Source organism: Bacillus rossius (genome assembly GCF_032445375.1).
Source record: "Bacillus rossius redtenbacheri isolate Brsri chromosome 9 unlocalized genomic scaffold, Brsri_v3 Brsri_v3_scf9_2, whole genome shotgun sequence".
Lineage (NCBI taxonomy): Eukaryota > Metazoa > Arthropoda > Insecta > Phasmatodea > Bacillidae > Bacillus > Bacillus rossius.
In genome coordinates, this window is record NW_026962013.1 from 8,224,244 (window position 1) to 8,242,371 (window position 18,128).

Genomic DNA, 18,128 nt, shown 5'->3' on the forward strand with positions numbered 1-18,128 from the left:
AGTGTCTGTTTATGGCCATAAATTTAATGGCTGAATTTAAATTCAGCCGTAGAGTAGTGCCTAAAGCACAGAAAATTCAAATTTGTGTGTTTGTGCCTGTAAATTTGCAGGGATTCGATTCCAGATGTATGTTTCTGAAAAGTTAATTGCCATACCCTACACCACTAAATTTATGCCCTGCAATTCATGAACCATCTACTTCTTAAGTTTCCTGGACTAATTACCTATTTTTTTATTTCTCATTGCATTCCCAAACTGCTCCAGATGAACACCAGCAATATTTACCACCATTCACAGAGGTCTTTTACCATTCCTATGGTGTCCACCAGGATCGTTTCCCATGGTTTACAAACCCCTCGCCCAGTTTCATCTTACTTTTACGTTTGTTGACTGGAATTGTTTACAAAATTACTGTGAAATTAATTTTTAGTTTAGTTCCAGAACACAAAATTCTTTAGTAGCTTGGCTTCTGGGTTGTAGCCGTGTCCTTGGCAAATAATTCACCAACGTTTCGGTCGACATTGCAGTCACCATCATCAGGGAGCAGTTACCTACTGAGGTTCTTACCAGTTGTCCTGCCTTTATATACTCTTGCCTGAGGGGAAGGTGCATCCTGATTGGCTGCTGCTTTGGGCCAATCAGAGCGATTTGTCTGATGTTGGCTGTGGAGGAGCTATGTTGTGAGGATTTCTAAAGAGTGGGTTCCATATTGTACTTAATTTGTAGCCATCTTCTCTATTAATGTTTGCTGGGTGTTTTAATATTTCTATTGATTCTCGAATGTATCTTTTCTTGTATTGTCGGATGTAGGATATGGTGTGGAATTGGTCGAAATCAATGCTGTGTCTGGTTACCAAGGAGTGTTCTGCTATAGCTGATTGTGGGTTTTCATGTTTGTAGTCACTGATGTGTTCTTTAACTCTTGTAATTATTCGTCTGCCAGTTTGTCCTATATATACCTTGCCACAGGAACATGGAATCTTGTACACACCGAATAGGTTTTCGGTGGGGGTTTTGTCTTTCACCGATGTCAGAGACCCCTCAAACTTGTTTATGGGTTTGAGAACTGTATGAATATCTTGCTTCTTAAGAATTCTTGCCACTTGGTCAGAAATTCCTTTGACATAAGGAATGAAGGGTTCATTAGGAAGATGTTCGTTCTTTCTTTCTTTTTCTGTTGAGGTGGTTTCAGGCTTTCCTGATTTCTGACTTTGAATAACCATTCGCTTGAAGAGCACTTGTAAGATGTTTCATTTCTTCCCCAATATTGTCTTCTTCACAAATGGCTCGAGCTCTGTTTACCAAAGTTGAGATGACAGTTCTATTTCGTGATGGAGGGTGGTGTGAACTTGCCTGTAAATACCTTTCTGTAAACATGTTGGCTGATGTGATTATCCTTTTCTCTTGTGACCAAGATATCCAGAAAAGGTAATTTTCCTTCTACTTCCACTTCCTTGGTGATTTGTATGTTCGGATGGATGCTGTTCAGGTTTTTAAGAAAGTCTAGCAGCTTTTCTTTTCCATGGATCCAAATAACAAAGGTGTCATCAACATACCTGTACCAGCACTTGGGTTTAAGCTGGCTAGTACTTATTGCTTTCTCCTCAAATTCGGCCATAAATATGTTAGCTAATAGGGGAGATAGAGGCGAGCCCATGGAAGTGCCTTTCTGTTGCTTGTAGATCTGCCCTTTGAACGAGACTTCGGCTACAACCCAGAAGCCAAGCTACTAAAGAATGGCCACGAAAACCTGCAAACATTACAAAATTCTTAATTTTGAAACAGGTTCACTTTTCAATTATAAAACTAGAAATGTGTTTTAAATATTCACACGTCCAGTTTCAATTTAAAAAAAAACACATGTAACATGCTATGACAACACATCATTGCATTTGTACAGATTGTAGCTTTTTTTTTTTTACAAGGCAATTTTCAAGAATGCTAATTTGGCTTTACAATACTGTTTTATTTATCACTTGCTTCTCACTAGACTTCCCTAGCTGAGCCAATAAGATCACAATTGCATTATGACATGTAAGGATCACTTCTACATCACATTTCTTCCTTGTGGTTTACTTTCATCCCACTCAGCCATCTGAAATCAGAAAGTAAGTCATGGTTTTTCACTGAACCTAGGACTTCAGATCAAATGGCTTAAATTTGAACAACTGGCAGTCAGGACTCCACACTAGGTACCAACCATTCGGTTCTGTCTCTCGCCCTTAACAATTGAAGTTCCATTGACATCACGGTTGTTAGGTCATGAGATACTAATGAAGGATGATGGAATTAAGGGGTGGAGTATCATGAGAAATCCTACTGACATACTGCAATGTCAACCACATTTTCCACTTGCAAAAAATCCGGGAATCAAACCCGTATCACCTTGGTGACATGCACGTAATCTCACCACTCTACCACAGGCTGCCAAATTTAACACAGATAATATGAAACTACGTACTGTAGATGTAATACTGAGAATCATCACCAACCAATCATACCACAAATAGGTGAACGTATTTGTATTATCACTAATGTTCAAGAAAGGCATTCAGCACGTGTGTTCTAACTTTCCCAAAGACAAGTACATAATTCATCAGGCAGCAATGATTCTTGCTAGGATAGTTTTTCTTTTCTTTAGTTACATGACTTGACTGTATATGAAACAGCAGAAATATGAGCAGGTTTAGAATAAACATGGAGTAATTATTTTGATACCATCGAGATACAATAATTGTCTTAATAAAATATCAACATTTATTCCTCTCTACTGCCTAAAAAAATTTCTTTACTTTATACACCCTGCCCTACAACCAAATAAAACATTTCGACTATGTACATGTGATTAAGTTCTTAATTTTTTTTTGTTAATGCATGTATTTGTTCTATAAACGTTTTATTCGTTTCAATTGCAATCTTGATGTACAATCCTAAGAATGATTGAAATTGTTCTTAACATCTGCAGAAACTACCAAAATGTGCATTAATGAGAACCTTCGGTTCATTTTCAACGCAATAATGCAATAATACAATAATAGCAAACCATCCCTAATTGTTACTCACTTAATTTAACTTTATTTAGAAATATTTAATTTTTACAATCATACAACAATTCAAGGCATTTAAAACTACACACTTGTGAACCCAGTGTACATTGTTATTAATATACATATTATATTTTTTGTTTAAACTATTACTTTTAGTATTTTTTTTGCCTTTTGTACCAGGGTATATTAAATTTATTTATTTTTCTCGAATAAAATTGGTCTAATTTGCTTAGCACTGGCTCGCCTCACAAGCGTGCTAGAGACAGTAGAGTCAGCGGCTGCGCTGTTGACCAACCTGCTTCGCTGCGACCACTGTGTTCCTCATCAGCATGCTGACGGTGACGGGCCCCACTCCTCCCGGGACACGCGTGATGTGGCCTGCTACCTCGCTCACTTCTGCACACCAAACACCATTACATACATTACAAGTCCGTCCGACACCAACTACCACAAATACCACACACTATAATACAGTGGAGTCCCACTAATCAGAAAATCCGGTTAATCCTAATGAGTTAAGGGTTGTATATAATTTTCATTTTAAAAATGATTTTTGATGTCTTGTGTTGGCCCAATAACCGGTATTGGTTACTGGTTACATGATTTCAAAGCTGCTCGGACGATAACACAAGACGTTTTTTACTACAACCTGTTGGATTACAGCAATTATTCTGCTAATCCAAAGATATGGATATCCTAACAGGTCTCAGTCCCAATCTGTACAGATTATTAGGACTCCACACTACTATACTTTACAGGGATAAGTATGTAACCTTGATTTTTGAATTTTCAGCATGGCAAGACTTAAATCATATTTTTCCAAGCTTTTATTTAGTGATGGGTCAATTCCCAATTTTCTCGGATTTGAATCCCAAAGAGTACTTTGACTAATACCTCTTGACTCAGAATCTAGGTGTCAAGGGTCGAAAATAAAATAATGAACATACAAGAAATGAGAACTATTAACTGTGGTTGTGAATTATTGCATGCTTAAAGTACAATATATTTGAAAATGATTACAGAATAGGTATGAAGAAAAATATTTACCTAGTAAACTTCAGAAATTATAAGTGTTTAATTTTCTAATTTATGTACTTTATTTCCTCTAATATTTCAAACTTTTTCCTCCAATATCAAATATTAAGGATCTGATTGACACATCCCTACTTTTATTGCTTGTTACAGTCTGATTCTTACAAACTGTTGTAATTTACAACCAGCAGAGACATTTAAATTATTTGTTGATGTAAAAATAATTATTTAATACAAAAGCAGTTTTGCAAAATGTATAAAATATTTGGAAATCAAAAGTGTGGGACGTCATCTCCCTTAGTGTAGTTTACACGTTTAATTTTAATAAACCAAAAATCCTCTACATTATTAAATTTAATTATTAATTATTTCAACTGCTTTTTCATTTCATAATATAATCATGATTTATGAGGCCTTTATATATTAGTACCTACAGTACCTTCACAAGCCAGATTACATCACATCCATTTGCTAGTCTCTTATAATACTTCCTAAATCTTAAACTGCTCAAAACCACTCACCCAATAACTAAACAATAGTGATGGGTCAATTCCGATTCCGGAATCGGTCGGTCCCACCGATTCCAGTATAATCGTGGGATTCAGAATACAATGGTTTTGGAATCGACCATGACTGATTCCTGCATTGTTTTTAAGTTTGCAAAATACATTTCCTACGCAACGTAAGAAAATACTAAAATGAATGCAAATATAATTTTTTAACTACATAATACAATCTTTTTTACGGAACTGATTTACGAATTACGGTAATTAACGTATTTATTTACTTGCACCGCCATTTTCCCTATAGTACAAATGCAGTATCTACTTTCCTGCTTTAAGTGAAAGCATTTTTCGGAAATTACGTTGCAGTAGCACTGCATTTAATAGTAAACGGCAAGTAAAATAACGTAAACGTGAACTATTTGATTATGGCAGCCATAGAGTAAATAAAGTATGACAGCTACATTTGCCATTGTAAACAACCTAATTTTTTGTTTGTGCTACCGGCCATGGTAAACCATACGGCCATGAACCAAATCTTTGGTAACGTGAAAATTAAGATGTTTCACATCTCTGCACTTTAAACTTTAAAGAATTAAAGGAAATAATTTTTGAACGAGATTTTACCCAAATTCACAGTGGATTACTGCGACCATATTAAAATAAGTTTAAAAGCAACATAACCAAATTGCTGTAAATCGGCGTTCTTGTGCGTGTTCAGCGATGCTCTTTTTACATTAGATATATATTTTCTATTTTGGAAAGGCAGTTGGCTAATCTGAATTTCCAAACATTGCTGCTGAAACGTTCGTAAAGTTTTATTACCAAACATAAACAATCTTTTGAAAGTACAAAGTAGTTGTGTTTAACAGAATTGTTTCCGATAAATTTCTGAAATGAATTAAATGTTAACACACAATTATTTGAAGAGTTTAAATATTTTGTGTAAGAAAATCTCACCATAAAATGTGGAAATTTTGAGATGCTAAAACATGCACAGAATGTTCTTAGTCAAGAACCGAAAATTTATTTTCTCTCTACGGTTGTGAAGAACTGCAAGACTGGATGGATTTATTCTTTTCACCAAGTGAGATAATTAAGTTCTAGGTAATATATTAAAACTTAAGCATCTCTGACATTTTATTTTAGTGTGGTGCATATCTGTTTCTTGTCATTTCCATCATAATGAGATAATAAAGTTTTATTTTTACATTTCCCCCTTTTTATTTTTTTCGCCCAGGTCCCTTGAAATATGTATCAACGAGGTTATATTGTCATTTTATTTGTATCATTATTTAGTTGTGCTTGAAAATAAAATTCTTAACCTAAACGTACAAACCTCTTTTTTTACAATTAATTAATTGAGTTGATAATGTAAGGTATCTAAAGTTGGTTAAGTTATAACATTATTTACAAAATACGTCGTAAGACATCTTTGATTATTGGCAGTGTTTGAAAACATGTTTCGTCTAACTACAGTAGAACCTCAATGATACGTTCCCGTTTCATACATTTTCCCGTGTCATACGCCGATTAATTTTGGTCCCGCCGAAAGTACTATATTTAACAATGGTTTACTTTCCCGGAACATACACTTATAAAATCAATAATTTCCCGTTTCATACGTTTTTACGAAGCGGAAAAGTCCTAAATTCACAAATTTTTTTGTTATAATCCTCCTGATAAAATACATTTTAATGCTTTTATTTTGAAAAACGTTCATTGTTTACCTTTGCAAACGTAAGAAAATAACTTTATCGCACCATAGATATGGATAGTATCAGGAAGACTGTGCACTTCGCTAGTAGCATCTATGGCCAGCACCAAGCGAGACTAGTGGTGCAAACTAGCAATGATTATGAAAATGGTGCACGCGCTTTACCAAGGCACGGATCTCATATTTTGTGCATTCATTAATCTTTGAACTGAATATACCCGTTTGTTATTGTTTTCTTACGATCGGATTGTTTTGTATTTTACGTTTCTCAATTTAAAATTTTATTGAAAAATGTTATGTTGTATAAAGTTGATGTAAAATGAAACAAACAAGCAAAAATTTCTGATTTTTTTTTACAATAGCCTAATTTTTTTTTATTTCTAATTTAGGCTTGGTGACTTTTCCTCCCCTCCAAGAAAGGACTGCTTTACTTGATTATGGACTGTATTTTACATTTATGGTGGTTTTATTATATGTATATATAATGATGAATTCATATCTTTCATTAATATAATGCAATTATTTACAAATTATGTATTTAAGTTTAATCTGACATTGTGCTGGTATGCTAGATTGAAAAAAAATGTATTATTGCCATTCCCTTTTCATACACTTTCCCGCATCATACACCATTTTTGTGCCCTCCGTTGAAAAGTGTATGACAGGGGTTCTACTGTATATGCAAGGTTAAAAGGCCAAATTGTGCTAGAAATTCAAGGTAGCATAACGTGATGGTAATGAACATACTTTTTAACATTATATAAGCTGTATATAATGTTAATTTCTGCACAGAAAATGAAACACAATGCAATTATATTTTTAAAATCATAAACAACCTTTTTTTTTCCTGAGTATATTACTCTGTTGAACATTGTCAGCTAAAAATTAAGGAATCGGAATCGGATTCGAAGAATCGACCCTTTAATTTAAGAATCAAAAATGGAATCGGTATATTTTAGGAATCGGCCCAACACTACTAAACAATAAATTCACATTATTAATTTTAATACATACTAACATACTGTTCCCAAACTAATTTATGCACTCCTCAAAGCAATGGCTACATTTTTTTTATCATCATAATGACAACAGCACTTCTGTAGCATTAAATAAAGTGCAATTACATCATATTTTTAATCATAAAACCCTTTCCACAATAGATATTTGCTTCATTTTCTGCCTATTTATTGAACCCAATGAAAATGGTATGGTGATTAATGATACGCAAAGGAAGGCCAGAAGCTTTCAGAGCAAATTAACTTCGAGCTTACCGTGCTGTAATGTGGTTAGAGAGTCGAGTGTTGTAGTTTGAAGAAATGCCTTTCATAAACAAAAGTCAGGAATTACATTAAAAGATTAAATGATATTTCTTGTTTAAGAAAAATTTATGCTTCTTTCAAATTATTAAGATGTACAGAGCTCCTACGATTAAACTACATATTATTCTGTATCTAATAAAAGTTGCTCATTCTTACTTCGTAAGAAAATATCTTGCTCAAATTATATTAAGTAAGCAATGTGATCTTTACATAAACTCAACCATTTACATAACTGTACTTCAAATTTGATTAGAAATAACATTTGTACTGTAAATTGATTTCATCATCAAGAACCATGTCTTCATTTAAATGTGAAATGGAAGTAAGTAAGCACAACTGAATGGTAAAAACAAATATTAATTATTTTGATTAACATACAATCTTATGAAAAAAAAATTAATTTTATTAGTGCTATATTTTCTTGGGACCAATAAAGGTGTTACTTTGAGGTGCTGGTGTATATATCAATGCCCAATTGTAACTAAAACATGGTTGCTACAGAAATAGAATCTTAGAATTCCCTGACTTTTCCCTGTTTTCCAGAAATTTAAGATAAAAATTCCCTGACTTTCTTATGAAGTACATACCATAAATATTAATGTGCATATGATCAAATGTAATATAAAAATTTCACATGAGGTAAAATAAGGTTATTTTATTGTGTTATTTTGACGGCAGAATTGTGAATGTGTTTTTTTCCTTCGACATGGCTGGTGAGAGCTCTTCGGCCCATATTGCTGAGTTGAATACTTTTGTAGCACAAAGTGCAGTATGCAGAATTTATGTTTTTAGTAGAGGGTTTGATATGCTGAAACTGTGACTCCTTGAGCCAATTCTCCTTAAAAGTAGTTTTCTTCGACATCTCTAAGCTAAAAAATGTACATATTAATATTTTCAGGTTAGGTTAAAAATTATTGTTTATGAATTCTTAAAAAAATATTACTACACAAATACAAAAACTATTACAAATTCACACCTAACAATATAACGGGCCTACTTAGAGAATTACAATAGCAGCATTACAACATGCAATACTCTTACGTCCTTACAATGTTAACTAACGATTCTGGGGAAAAACATGTTCAGTTATGCATATTTTTTTATACACAATGTAAGTGTCACGCAACAGAACTCACGGATTATAACGGTTGAAAAAAAAAGTTATTAAAAAAAATAGTTAAAAAAAATGCAAAAACATAATCACACACAAAAGCCACGTGTTTTCGTATCAGCTTGGTAGTTTTCAAAATGAGAATTGGTATTGCTTCTTTATCAAAATGCACTGTATTTTCTTATGATCGCATCAAAAACTAACTTCACCTGAAACAACGCCTTTGAATTCACGTAATAAGCTTTGTACTCATCTTATTCCACGTGAAAATAGCCTTCAAAAGATAAACGACGCCATGCCCGTTCTGTAGTTCTCTGCATGGAACGGAACAAAACACAAAGTCTCAAGGGCAAATTAAAAAGGATCAAAACACGAACAAATGAAGGCCGGGTTCGCTAGTGAACAAACGAGTGCCTGGATTGGCCAGAAGTTATGGTGGGTGGTTGTAACAGGCTATTGCAACGGACAATCGTAGACCAATTAAAAAAAAACGTTGCAGTTGCCATGTGCCTTAAGCAGCAGCCTTTTAGCGGACTCGTTCGGTAGCGGTACGAGCGCATCAAAACAAAGCTTTGTTTGAATTATAAGCAACTTTGAAATTTCCAGAATTCGTAGAATTTTCCCTGACATTTCCTGGTTTTCTAGTCCTGTAGCAACCATGTAAAATAAATATCCTTAAAATTTTACACTAACAACAACACTTCTTTCTTACACTGGACAACTGATGTCACAAGTTTTCTCGACATACATAGACACTATCGTAATGCTACGTGCTGGCGGTTGGTCACATCACCTTTGAAATCCACGTCCCCCACCAGTCGCTTCTTCCCGGCCGAGTCCGTGATCCGCGTGATGCCGACGTCAATCACGCAGGCCCCTCTCTTCACCATGGACGACTTGATCAAGTTCGGAACTCCTGCACAAGGCCAAGGCATAATTAGATAGAGCCCTTTCACACGGGAGAGTCGCTATCAACTGCTGAAAAGGGATTTCCTGAGAGCATTCACACGGGAAAATGTTAAGCAACTCCCGAGCGATAGTAAATCTCCGCAACAGTCGCCTAGAAATCACACATCACTGTTCAATTAAGTGAGAGCTTTCACACAAGCAACTGTGTCTCATCAACATTCGTTCCTACTTTTTTTTTTTCTGCAAACCATGTGTGCTATGTTTGATATCCAGACATTCATCAAATTGGCTCGTGCATGGTTTAAGTCTTGTGGGAAGTCCCTAAAATTGATTACGCTAACGAACTTGTAAAATTTGTTTAAAATTGTAGAAGGATTTGAAGATTTACCATCAGAACCTAAAGAAACAAAAAGTAAGTACCTCATGATAATTTTTTTTTTCATTATTTCAAAATAAATTATAAATGCTAATTACGTATGAAACAGTGTGACCAACTCGTTCCAACAGGTATACATTGATGCATATTAGTATCTTCTACTTCAACAACACACTTCAAAATTAGGCACAGTTCATTGAACGTTGCTAATGACATTCTAAAATAGTTTAAAAAATAATTTTATCAACACTTAAAAGTTAAGGATGTAACATAGAGATGGCTCCTTCCTATGTCTGGCAGAATTTATAGGATGTGCCCAAAACTTATTTTTCTTGATTTATTTTCCTTGATATGGACACATTCACACATCTTCAATGCAATTAAAATGGCCTCAACTTCAAGAGCATGGAGCTCACTTCAGCGAACTGATGAACGCTGGATAATCTGCTCCGCAATCAAGCAACTATCAACGAAAAGTTTAAAAAAAGGGGGAAATAAAAAAATATATGTATTATTAGTTTCCGATGCTGTAACTGCAGTTGCCATGTCTCTGCAACTTGAGAGCAATTGATAGCCCGCAACACAGTAGATACCACATTTCATGAAAATTTTAACCAGGCAATATCAAACACACAAGTGTGAAATTTGTAGATCCCACACACCTCACCTGCTGCAGAAACGATGATATCTGCGCTTCTTGTGATTAGTGCAAGCTGATCAGGTGGAGTGTGCCTGTGACATATTGTAGTGGTCGCGTCCATCCAACCATTTTTGCCTTTAAAGAATAAAATAAAAACATATTAAAGTGATTAAAAAATCATTATAAAAATATTTAATACTGAAAAATATTAATTTTCTCTCCACATCCATAAACCTTCAACATTTTTTCCCCCATTTTTACCTCTGAACATAGGTATTATTCACATCTAGGTAATGGAACCTTGATGTAATGTAGAAGCCTGATTTTAAACTCCTTACTTTTGAGTAGCTTAAGGTACTGTAGCAGACTCAGGGTGGCATTCCAAGATGTTTGGGTAAGGAAGCAAAAAATCACTGCCATGTTGAGACACAACCGTAAACTAACTCGTGGACCGTATTCCGAAATGCATCCAAACCCCGAATCCCAGTAAAGGAACAGATCGGCAGTCGTTTTAATAAACGGTGACCTGTGCGAAGATAGAACCAGATGCACGCTACTTGACGTATCTCTTACACAACATTTGTTTAAGTTTACAAGAGAAAAATGTGAGATGTGTTTCCTTCCCGACGCTGGCCCTCAACTCTGGAGCTCCCTTTGTCAAGGAGGCGTCAAGGGGTTGACACACTCATCGGGGTAAACTCCCGATGGTAAACTCGCCACAAGACAGCTGATTTTCATGTGGCACAGCCGAGTCTCGTCCGGGAACATTAATGTGGCAGGCGTTCCCCCACCAGAGCATGCACAAGGCTCCAGTCAGCAAACAATTCGTCGAGACGATTTCCGGAGCACGGGCCGTTCATTGTGCTCAACACAAAGCACAGTACCTTGCCCTGCCTCACTCCCCAGGCTAGTCTCGGCGGTTCAAGGTCACGCAGCAGCGTTGAGCCGGGCGTGCACTGGGAGGGTGACTGCAGCTGTCCACGCTCGGGCGCTAATAGAGACGGGCGGCTGGAGCCACAGCCGTGTGGAGAGTGACTACTGTCAGTAGCTGCATGCACGACGCGTCAAGTTGAAGACGACAAAAATCAGAGTGTCTGGTTTACATCTGATGAATGGTCTTTTTAAATTCTTATCAACATTTGGACACAATATTTTTTTGTAACCAAAAAAATATTTCACAGCATAGAGGATATAAAATTAATTATGTATACTCACACATACACTGTAAGTTAAATTGTGTTTTTATGTTTCATTTTTATATAAAGCAAAAACTAAGGGCCATACGCCTACCGCCTACCTAATATGAAGTAACCAATCCAATGGCCAAGATATGTATTAGAAGTTATTATAGCCATTACTAAAGAAATATATACTATAAATTTTTTATTTAATTTACACAAATTATAATGTCCATAATGCAATAATACATTTTATAATAATTTTGATCAAATAAAGTTCCCCGCTATTGGGTTTTGAACTCACTACTAACCATACTCTTGCTACTGTGTATCTTGCAATTTACTACTCTGCTACGAAGAGACAAAAAAAAACATGGAAGAAACAACGGGAATTCAAAAGTGTTATCGTAATTTGCTCAAGTTAAGATTAATTCTTGTTATGACCATTAAAGTGTACAAAATATATTCCAGGTTAGTTTCACTATCATGAAGTGTCTGTTGCCACACCAATATGCTTGGCACGTTCCCCGAAGTTCACGAAGGTGGATATATATGAGTTAATGACGCAAGACGCGGGTCAAACATCTGGACGAAATCACCGGATTGGACACCAAAATCCATTCCGTAAAGTTAAGGGACTGGCTTTACCTAGCTAAGAGTCTGGGAGCGGTAATGTGCATTTGGAATACAATCAGGGTACAGGTGTAGCATTTTCAACACTTAGCCTAAACCCTTATTTTTGTGTCTTGGAATACCGGCCTTAAAGTTAGTGAAAACATACAATGTTCTCACCAGCACTGAGTAACAGTTAAATTTTAGGAAAATGAAAATTACTTATTAGAAATAATATTACATTTTAAAATGAAATTATTAAAAAATAATATTGTAAGAATGCATTTTTCTTTCTTCTTTTACCTTAAATTAGCTCATTATCAGTTATACATACATCCACAAGTGCACAGACAAAAAGTGTACACAATCTAGAAAATGATTACAAATTTTTGCATACTTTGCTTTTACATCCATTCAACTCAAACACAAGCCATGCACTGAGAGTTCTGTTCCTGAACAAGTCTGCATCATAAGGACTTACCAGTCCCACCTGCATGAAGCAGCATCGCTATTGGCCAGCCAACATGCTTGGACCGCCCACACACCACTGCATGTTTGCCACGTGTTTCGATGCCTGCAACAAAACTCTAGTTCAGAACACACACACAAAATATATATATATATATATATATATATATATATATATATATATATATATATATATATATATATATATATATATATATATATATATATATATATATATATATATATATATATATTGGAGCAGGATATGTAAATGATATATCAATACAAGTAGCAGAACCTAGGAAATAACACAAAATTAGGTAAATATGTAGGGTAACGGTATATGAGAAAAAAAAAATGCTAAAAATCCGAAAATACTTTTATTCTATGCTCTTTCACTTCCTCTTTTCAAATCAACCGGCGGAGATAAGAAATTCCAAATACTTTAGGAGATATGGAATTTTTTAATTTTGAACTTGTAGAGTAGCGGTATTTGCGAAAAATAATTCTAAAAATCTGAAATTACTTTTATTATATGCTCTTTCACTTCCTCTTTACATTAAAACCGGCGGAGATAAGAAATTCCAAATACTTTAGGAGATATCGAATTTTTAAATTTTCATCACAATACCTGTGAATTCAGGCGGCCACCATTGTTTCTTGTTTACGAGACGAGTATGATTTTTTTTTTCCCGCGACGTAGGTGAACGACTACATTGTTGCTTTTTAGGAGTATCTATTAAAATCTGAAAATACTTTTATTATAGTTATGTTATGTTAGGTTAGCTACATTAAAACACTTTAAAACACTATGGATGGTTAGTTAGGTTAGTATAGCTACATTAAAATAAACAGAGAAATATAAATATTAATAAATAAACCCGAGGTTGGCCGAAGGTAAATGGTTCGGGTGTAATCGGGAATGGCAGAACTTTATGTGCATCTTGATTTACCGTTCGTGAATGCCTAATTAATTAAAATGGTCGATTAGGTCAGGTTAGTTACATTATTAATACTTTCAAACTAAGCAGACATTAAAAATAATATAAATTAATTTTAATGGTTGTTTAGTTTAGTTTTAAAGTATTTATAATGTAGCTGACCTGACCTAACAAACCGGGACAAAGGATGAACGGTAGGAACTCACGTAATTTTTTTTTTTTACTTATTACTTGCGCAACAAATAAAACATTAAAATTTGAAACGTTAAAAACTCACATACATTAGAGGCGGGTACAATTCCTTTGCCATTAGTAGAAAATGATGTAGTCGTTCTACCTACGTCGCGAAAATAAAAAAATCATAAACGTAAACAAGCAACAATGGTCGGTATTGTGATGGAAAATAAAAATTCGATATCTCCTAAAGTATTTGGAATTTCTTATCTCAGCCGGGTTTATTGAAAAGAGGAAGTGAAAGAGCATAGAATAAAAGTATTTTCGGATTTTTAGCATTTTTTTTTCGCATATACCGCGACTCTACATATTTACCCAAAATTACAAAACATATCACAATAAAATGACAATCCCATCTCAGGCACATTCAAAATGATTGGAATAAGGATTCTTCCAGTGAGTTGGGCAATTCTACTCAATATTTATGGCCAGTCTGAAAAAGGGGAGTATAAATGGAACAGAATACCATAAGATAAAATATAGGAACATTTTGAAAACACCCCAACTCCAAGAGCTTATACTATAAAGCATAAATTTTTTAAAAAAATTATATATTTTACACATGCAAATACATCTTTAAAGACATATAATTAGGGATGGGTCGGTACCGGTTATCGGTTCTCAACATTTTAACCGGCACCGAGAACCGCAGCTAAAATTTCGGTGCCGTTAGCCCGTTACCGGAACCGGCAGTATAGCAAAAACCTTTACGAAAATAGTCCTTCACTACAACTTAACTGCAGCATGAAATGGCTCAACTTACGTTCAATTCACAAATGAATTATCTTTTTGGACTTCTGTGGAATAATATTCATCTCTAACTATAAAATAAATTACACGTGAAAATATTTAATGTTCTCGTCACATCTGTAAACAAAGTACGTTATACAATCAAAACATAACAGTTGAAGGTGTCATAGATGTATGTAGTTCATAGATGTGTGCAACTCTATAATGTGCCTCAGCAGAGAAGTGAGAACAGAAAGACGCCATGTTTGTTTCAATTTGTTTTTAAAAATAGGTAGTTAATTGAGTCGTTGACACGTAAGGGTGACTGGTGAATAAAGAACAATTAAAAGTGCAAAATTCCACAGAATATTTGTTTAATAGAATTAATGATTTAAAATTTTCCGTGATAATTTTCAGCATTCTAAAAGTTTATGCTTTTTGTTCAGTGCTTTGGACTGTAAGTTCACTGCATCTGCAGCCTTCTAGCATAATGGCTAGTAACTTTCTCTTCTAGGTAAACGGGATTGCTTTGAAGGGGGAAGTTTTTTTTTAGTCAAGTGGTGTATGGATGTGTAGATGTATTTTACTATTGGCTGGTCAAACGAAATGCTTGTTGACACTTTTAAAGTATAATTATTCTGGCCAAATAGAGCAAATTGTGTAAGAAATGGGATCAGAAGTGTGGCAGTAATTTACTGTTGACTGTGCAAACAAACTGAATTCAATGTAGGCAATATGTTTGATGGACAATTTAATATTTTAATTCTTTGAACGTTCACAATCATTGTAATTATTTCCAATATTGTAACATTTTCTTTTTATTCCTATCTTTTAAAGGAGGGTGTATGTAGATTTCTTGAGGTAATTACTAGATTGATATAGTAAATTTTAGTTTTATTAAGTGTTCTCTACATTATTTTGAATTAATTTTTTTATTAATACATATTACATTTTTAATAGGTTGGTGTGTTTACTTTAGCTTGAAACAGTGCTTTTTTTGTTGCCAAAACAATAAATAGTTTATTACTTAAAACACCTTATAAATAATGTGTGAATAATATTTATTTTATTGTTTAAGTCAGAACCGAGAACCGATTTTTAAGAACCGGTACCAAACTGAGAACCGGAAAAAAACAGGAATTGACCCATCACTACATACAATAAACTAACATTTTTACATTTCAAAATTTGGCACTAAACTTCAATTAAGAATAGTTACATTTTAGTTAACTGTATGTTGGATGGTTATGTACTAAAGCTATTGGTGAAGATACCTCAGAAATTATGTATGGTGGGCTCTGAATGACTATGATAATTAGTGTTCATATCAGTCAGATTGTAACATTATAGCAATTAGGACTACCGAGGACATACCGCAGTTATTTCCTCATCTACATCATCATGATAATCAATATCAGGGACATGAACATACCAGCCGATGCTCCAAGTGAGTATTTGCAACCGATTAGACAAGCCCATTTGGTACAAAACTACACTGATATAAAGATTTTATAGTAATTTGTGATATCAATTAAATTAAACGATTCTCTTAATGAATCCGAATCTACACAAAGTATTACTTAAATCACCATTAGTTAACTAGTCTTCCAAAATTCAAATACTATATTACATTATTTTAGCAATTAGTTTGTACATACATTAATGTATAGAAAAATTTGGTTTGTAAAATGAAATTTTATTCCATTACTTATAGTTGCTTAAAACACACCAATGTTTGCAATCTATTATTTGTTCCTGACATTTTTGTCACAAATAAATATTCACAATCAAACAGTATTTTATGCAACTAAACTCTCCTATATTTAAAATGAAATGGAGCCAGTGGCGGATCCAATTGGGGGCACCAGGGGCAAGTGCCCCCCCCCCCCCCCCCCTGAAAAACCAGTTGTCTGCTGCATTAATATTGCCGAAAAATATGATTGTTTCTGAAACCAATAAAATATTTTAATATAATTAATTAATTTCTTGTTGAATCGTAAAGTCTGGTGGTTGGATGTTATGTGTGGTGTGAGTAGATTAAATACAAATTTGGTAATTTTAAGACATTTTTTTCTCTGGCTATTCTGAAATCCTAGAGTGCCCCCTCCGAGGTGAACCTCTGGATCCGCCACTGAATGGAGCTTACACTAAAGCAGCCAGACCTTGTCTCCACTCGCGAGGATGGGGACCGTGCAGCCGTGAGCGCGGCCTGGTTCTCACCGGCTCTCCGCAGGATCTCCCGCACTGCCAGCGCCGTGCACGGCACAAGCACCCCCGTGCCCAGGCAGAACCGTGCCACGTTCGCGGCGTTGAAGCAGTCCACGTCCTTGCCGGGGGCCACCGCGTCGCACACAGCTCGCTCCGAGACGTGCTCCGGCAACGGCGTCTGGGGCAGACCATCGCCGCGGTTACTCACGTTCTCGACGACGGCCGTGCCGGATCGAAAACCACGATGAATTTTTTTTTTCCAGAATACCACACGTGAAATAAAACCCGCTAGAAAACACGAAAACACTGCACTGAAACGAAAACCTTACATTAAAAATGTAAACTGTGAGTGAACTAAAAGCACCACCAGAGCAGTAATATTGACGTGACGGGCAAGTTAACAGCCGAAATCCACCCACAAAATATATGAATGGAGCGGCTCAATTGGCGTTGGATTGTAGAATGTGCCGGACCATAGCATACCAATGTGTCACTTCATTTCATTTCAGCTTTTTGCTTCAGAACAAAAAAAAAGTATGGTCTGTCTCACACTTAGCTTGTGGTGTGGAAGTAAATGGGGGATTTCTCTCTCTTTCTAACACACGCCGACTGCCGTAAGCACTTTCCTTGTCCCTGAGTGCGCTGTTGCCAAGTATCATACAAATTTTTAATTTAAGGTATATGATAATATTACTTTATCAAATTAACATTGCTATTTTCATATGAATTCGAATAAATGGCTGTGTGAGAATTTTTTTTGTTTAAAGCTAAAAAGAGATGATATTTTACATATTTATATACGTGATACTATAAAACACTTTAATTTATATTGATTTTAAAAAAGGCTTCTCATGCAGAATTCTAAATAAGCGTATCTTCTGAATGTTTTCATAACATGTTAGGGGTCTGGCAACAGCGCACGCCATAAGCAGTGTACTACAATCTAAACTTAGACAATCTACAGTTAAGGTCGTCAAATTCATTGAAACCACCTTTCTCATCCACAGTTCAATTTTTACTATAGTTTTTGTGCAGTTTGGGGATGAAATAAAGGTTTCAAATAAAATGTCTGTCATGTGTAGAGTATTAAACGTGGTCATTCAA

General features: G+C 35.0%; 1 protein-coding gene across 8 annotated transcripts in view; it reads right to left on the bottom strand.

The window, feature by feature from the left end:
- Positions 1-1,945: 1,945 nt before the first annotated feature.
- Positions 1,946-18,128, bottom strand: part of LOC134543065 (bifunctional methylenetetrahydrofolate dehydrogenase/cyclohydrolase, mitochondrial) — a 29,108-nt gene continuing 12,925 nt past the window's right edge. For 5 of the 8 annotated variants that reach the window (XM_063387801.1, XM_063387804.1, XM_063387803.1 and 2 more), the window contains 6 exons: positions 17,037-17,202; positions 12,926-13,018; positions 10,682-10,789; positions 9,523-9,645; positions 3,343-3,443; positions 1,946-2,095 (listed from right to left, as the gene is read on the bottom strand). In XM_063387801.1, the coding sequence (XP_063243871.1) occupies positions 2,048-2,095; positions 3,343-3,443; positions 9,523-9,645; positions 10,682-10,789; positions 12,926-13,018; positions 17,037-17,202 (639 nt within the window). In that variant the 3' untranslated portion in view covers positions 1,946-2,047. Of the gene's footprint in view, positions 2,096-3,342; positions 3,444-9,522; positions 9,646-10,676; positions 10,790-12,925; positions 13,019-16,978; positions 17,203-18,128 lie in introns of those variants that run through there. The other 3 variants (XR_010076882.1, XM_063387805.1, XR_010076883.1) reach the window with 3 other exon arrangements.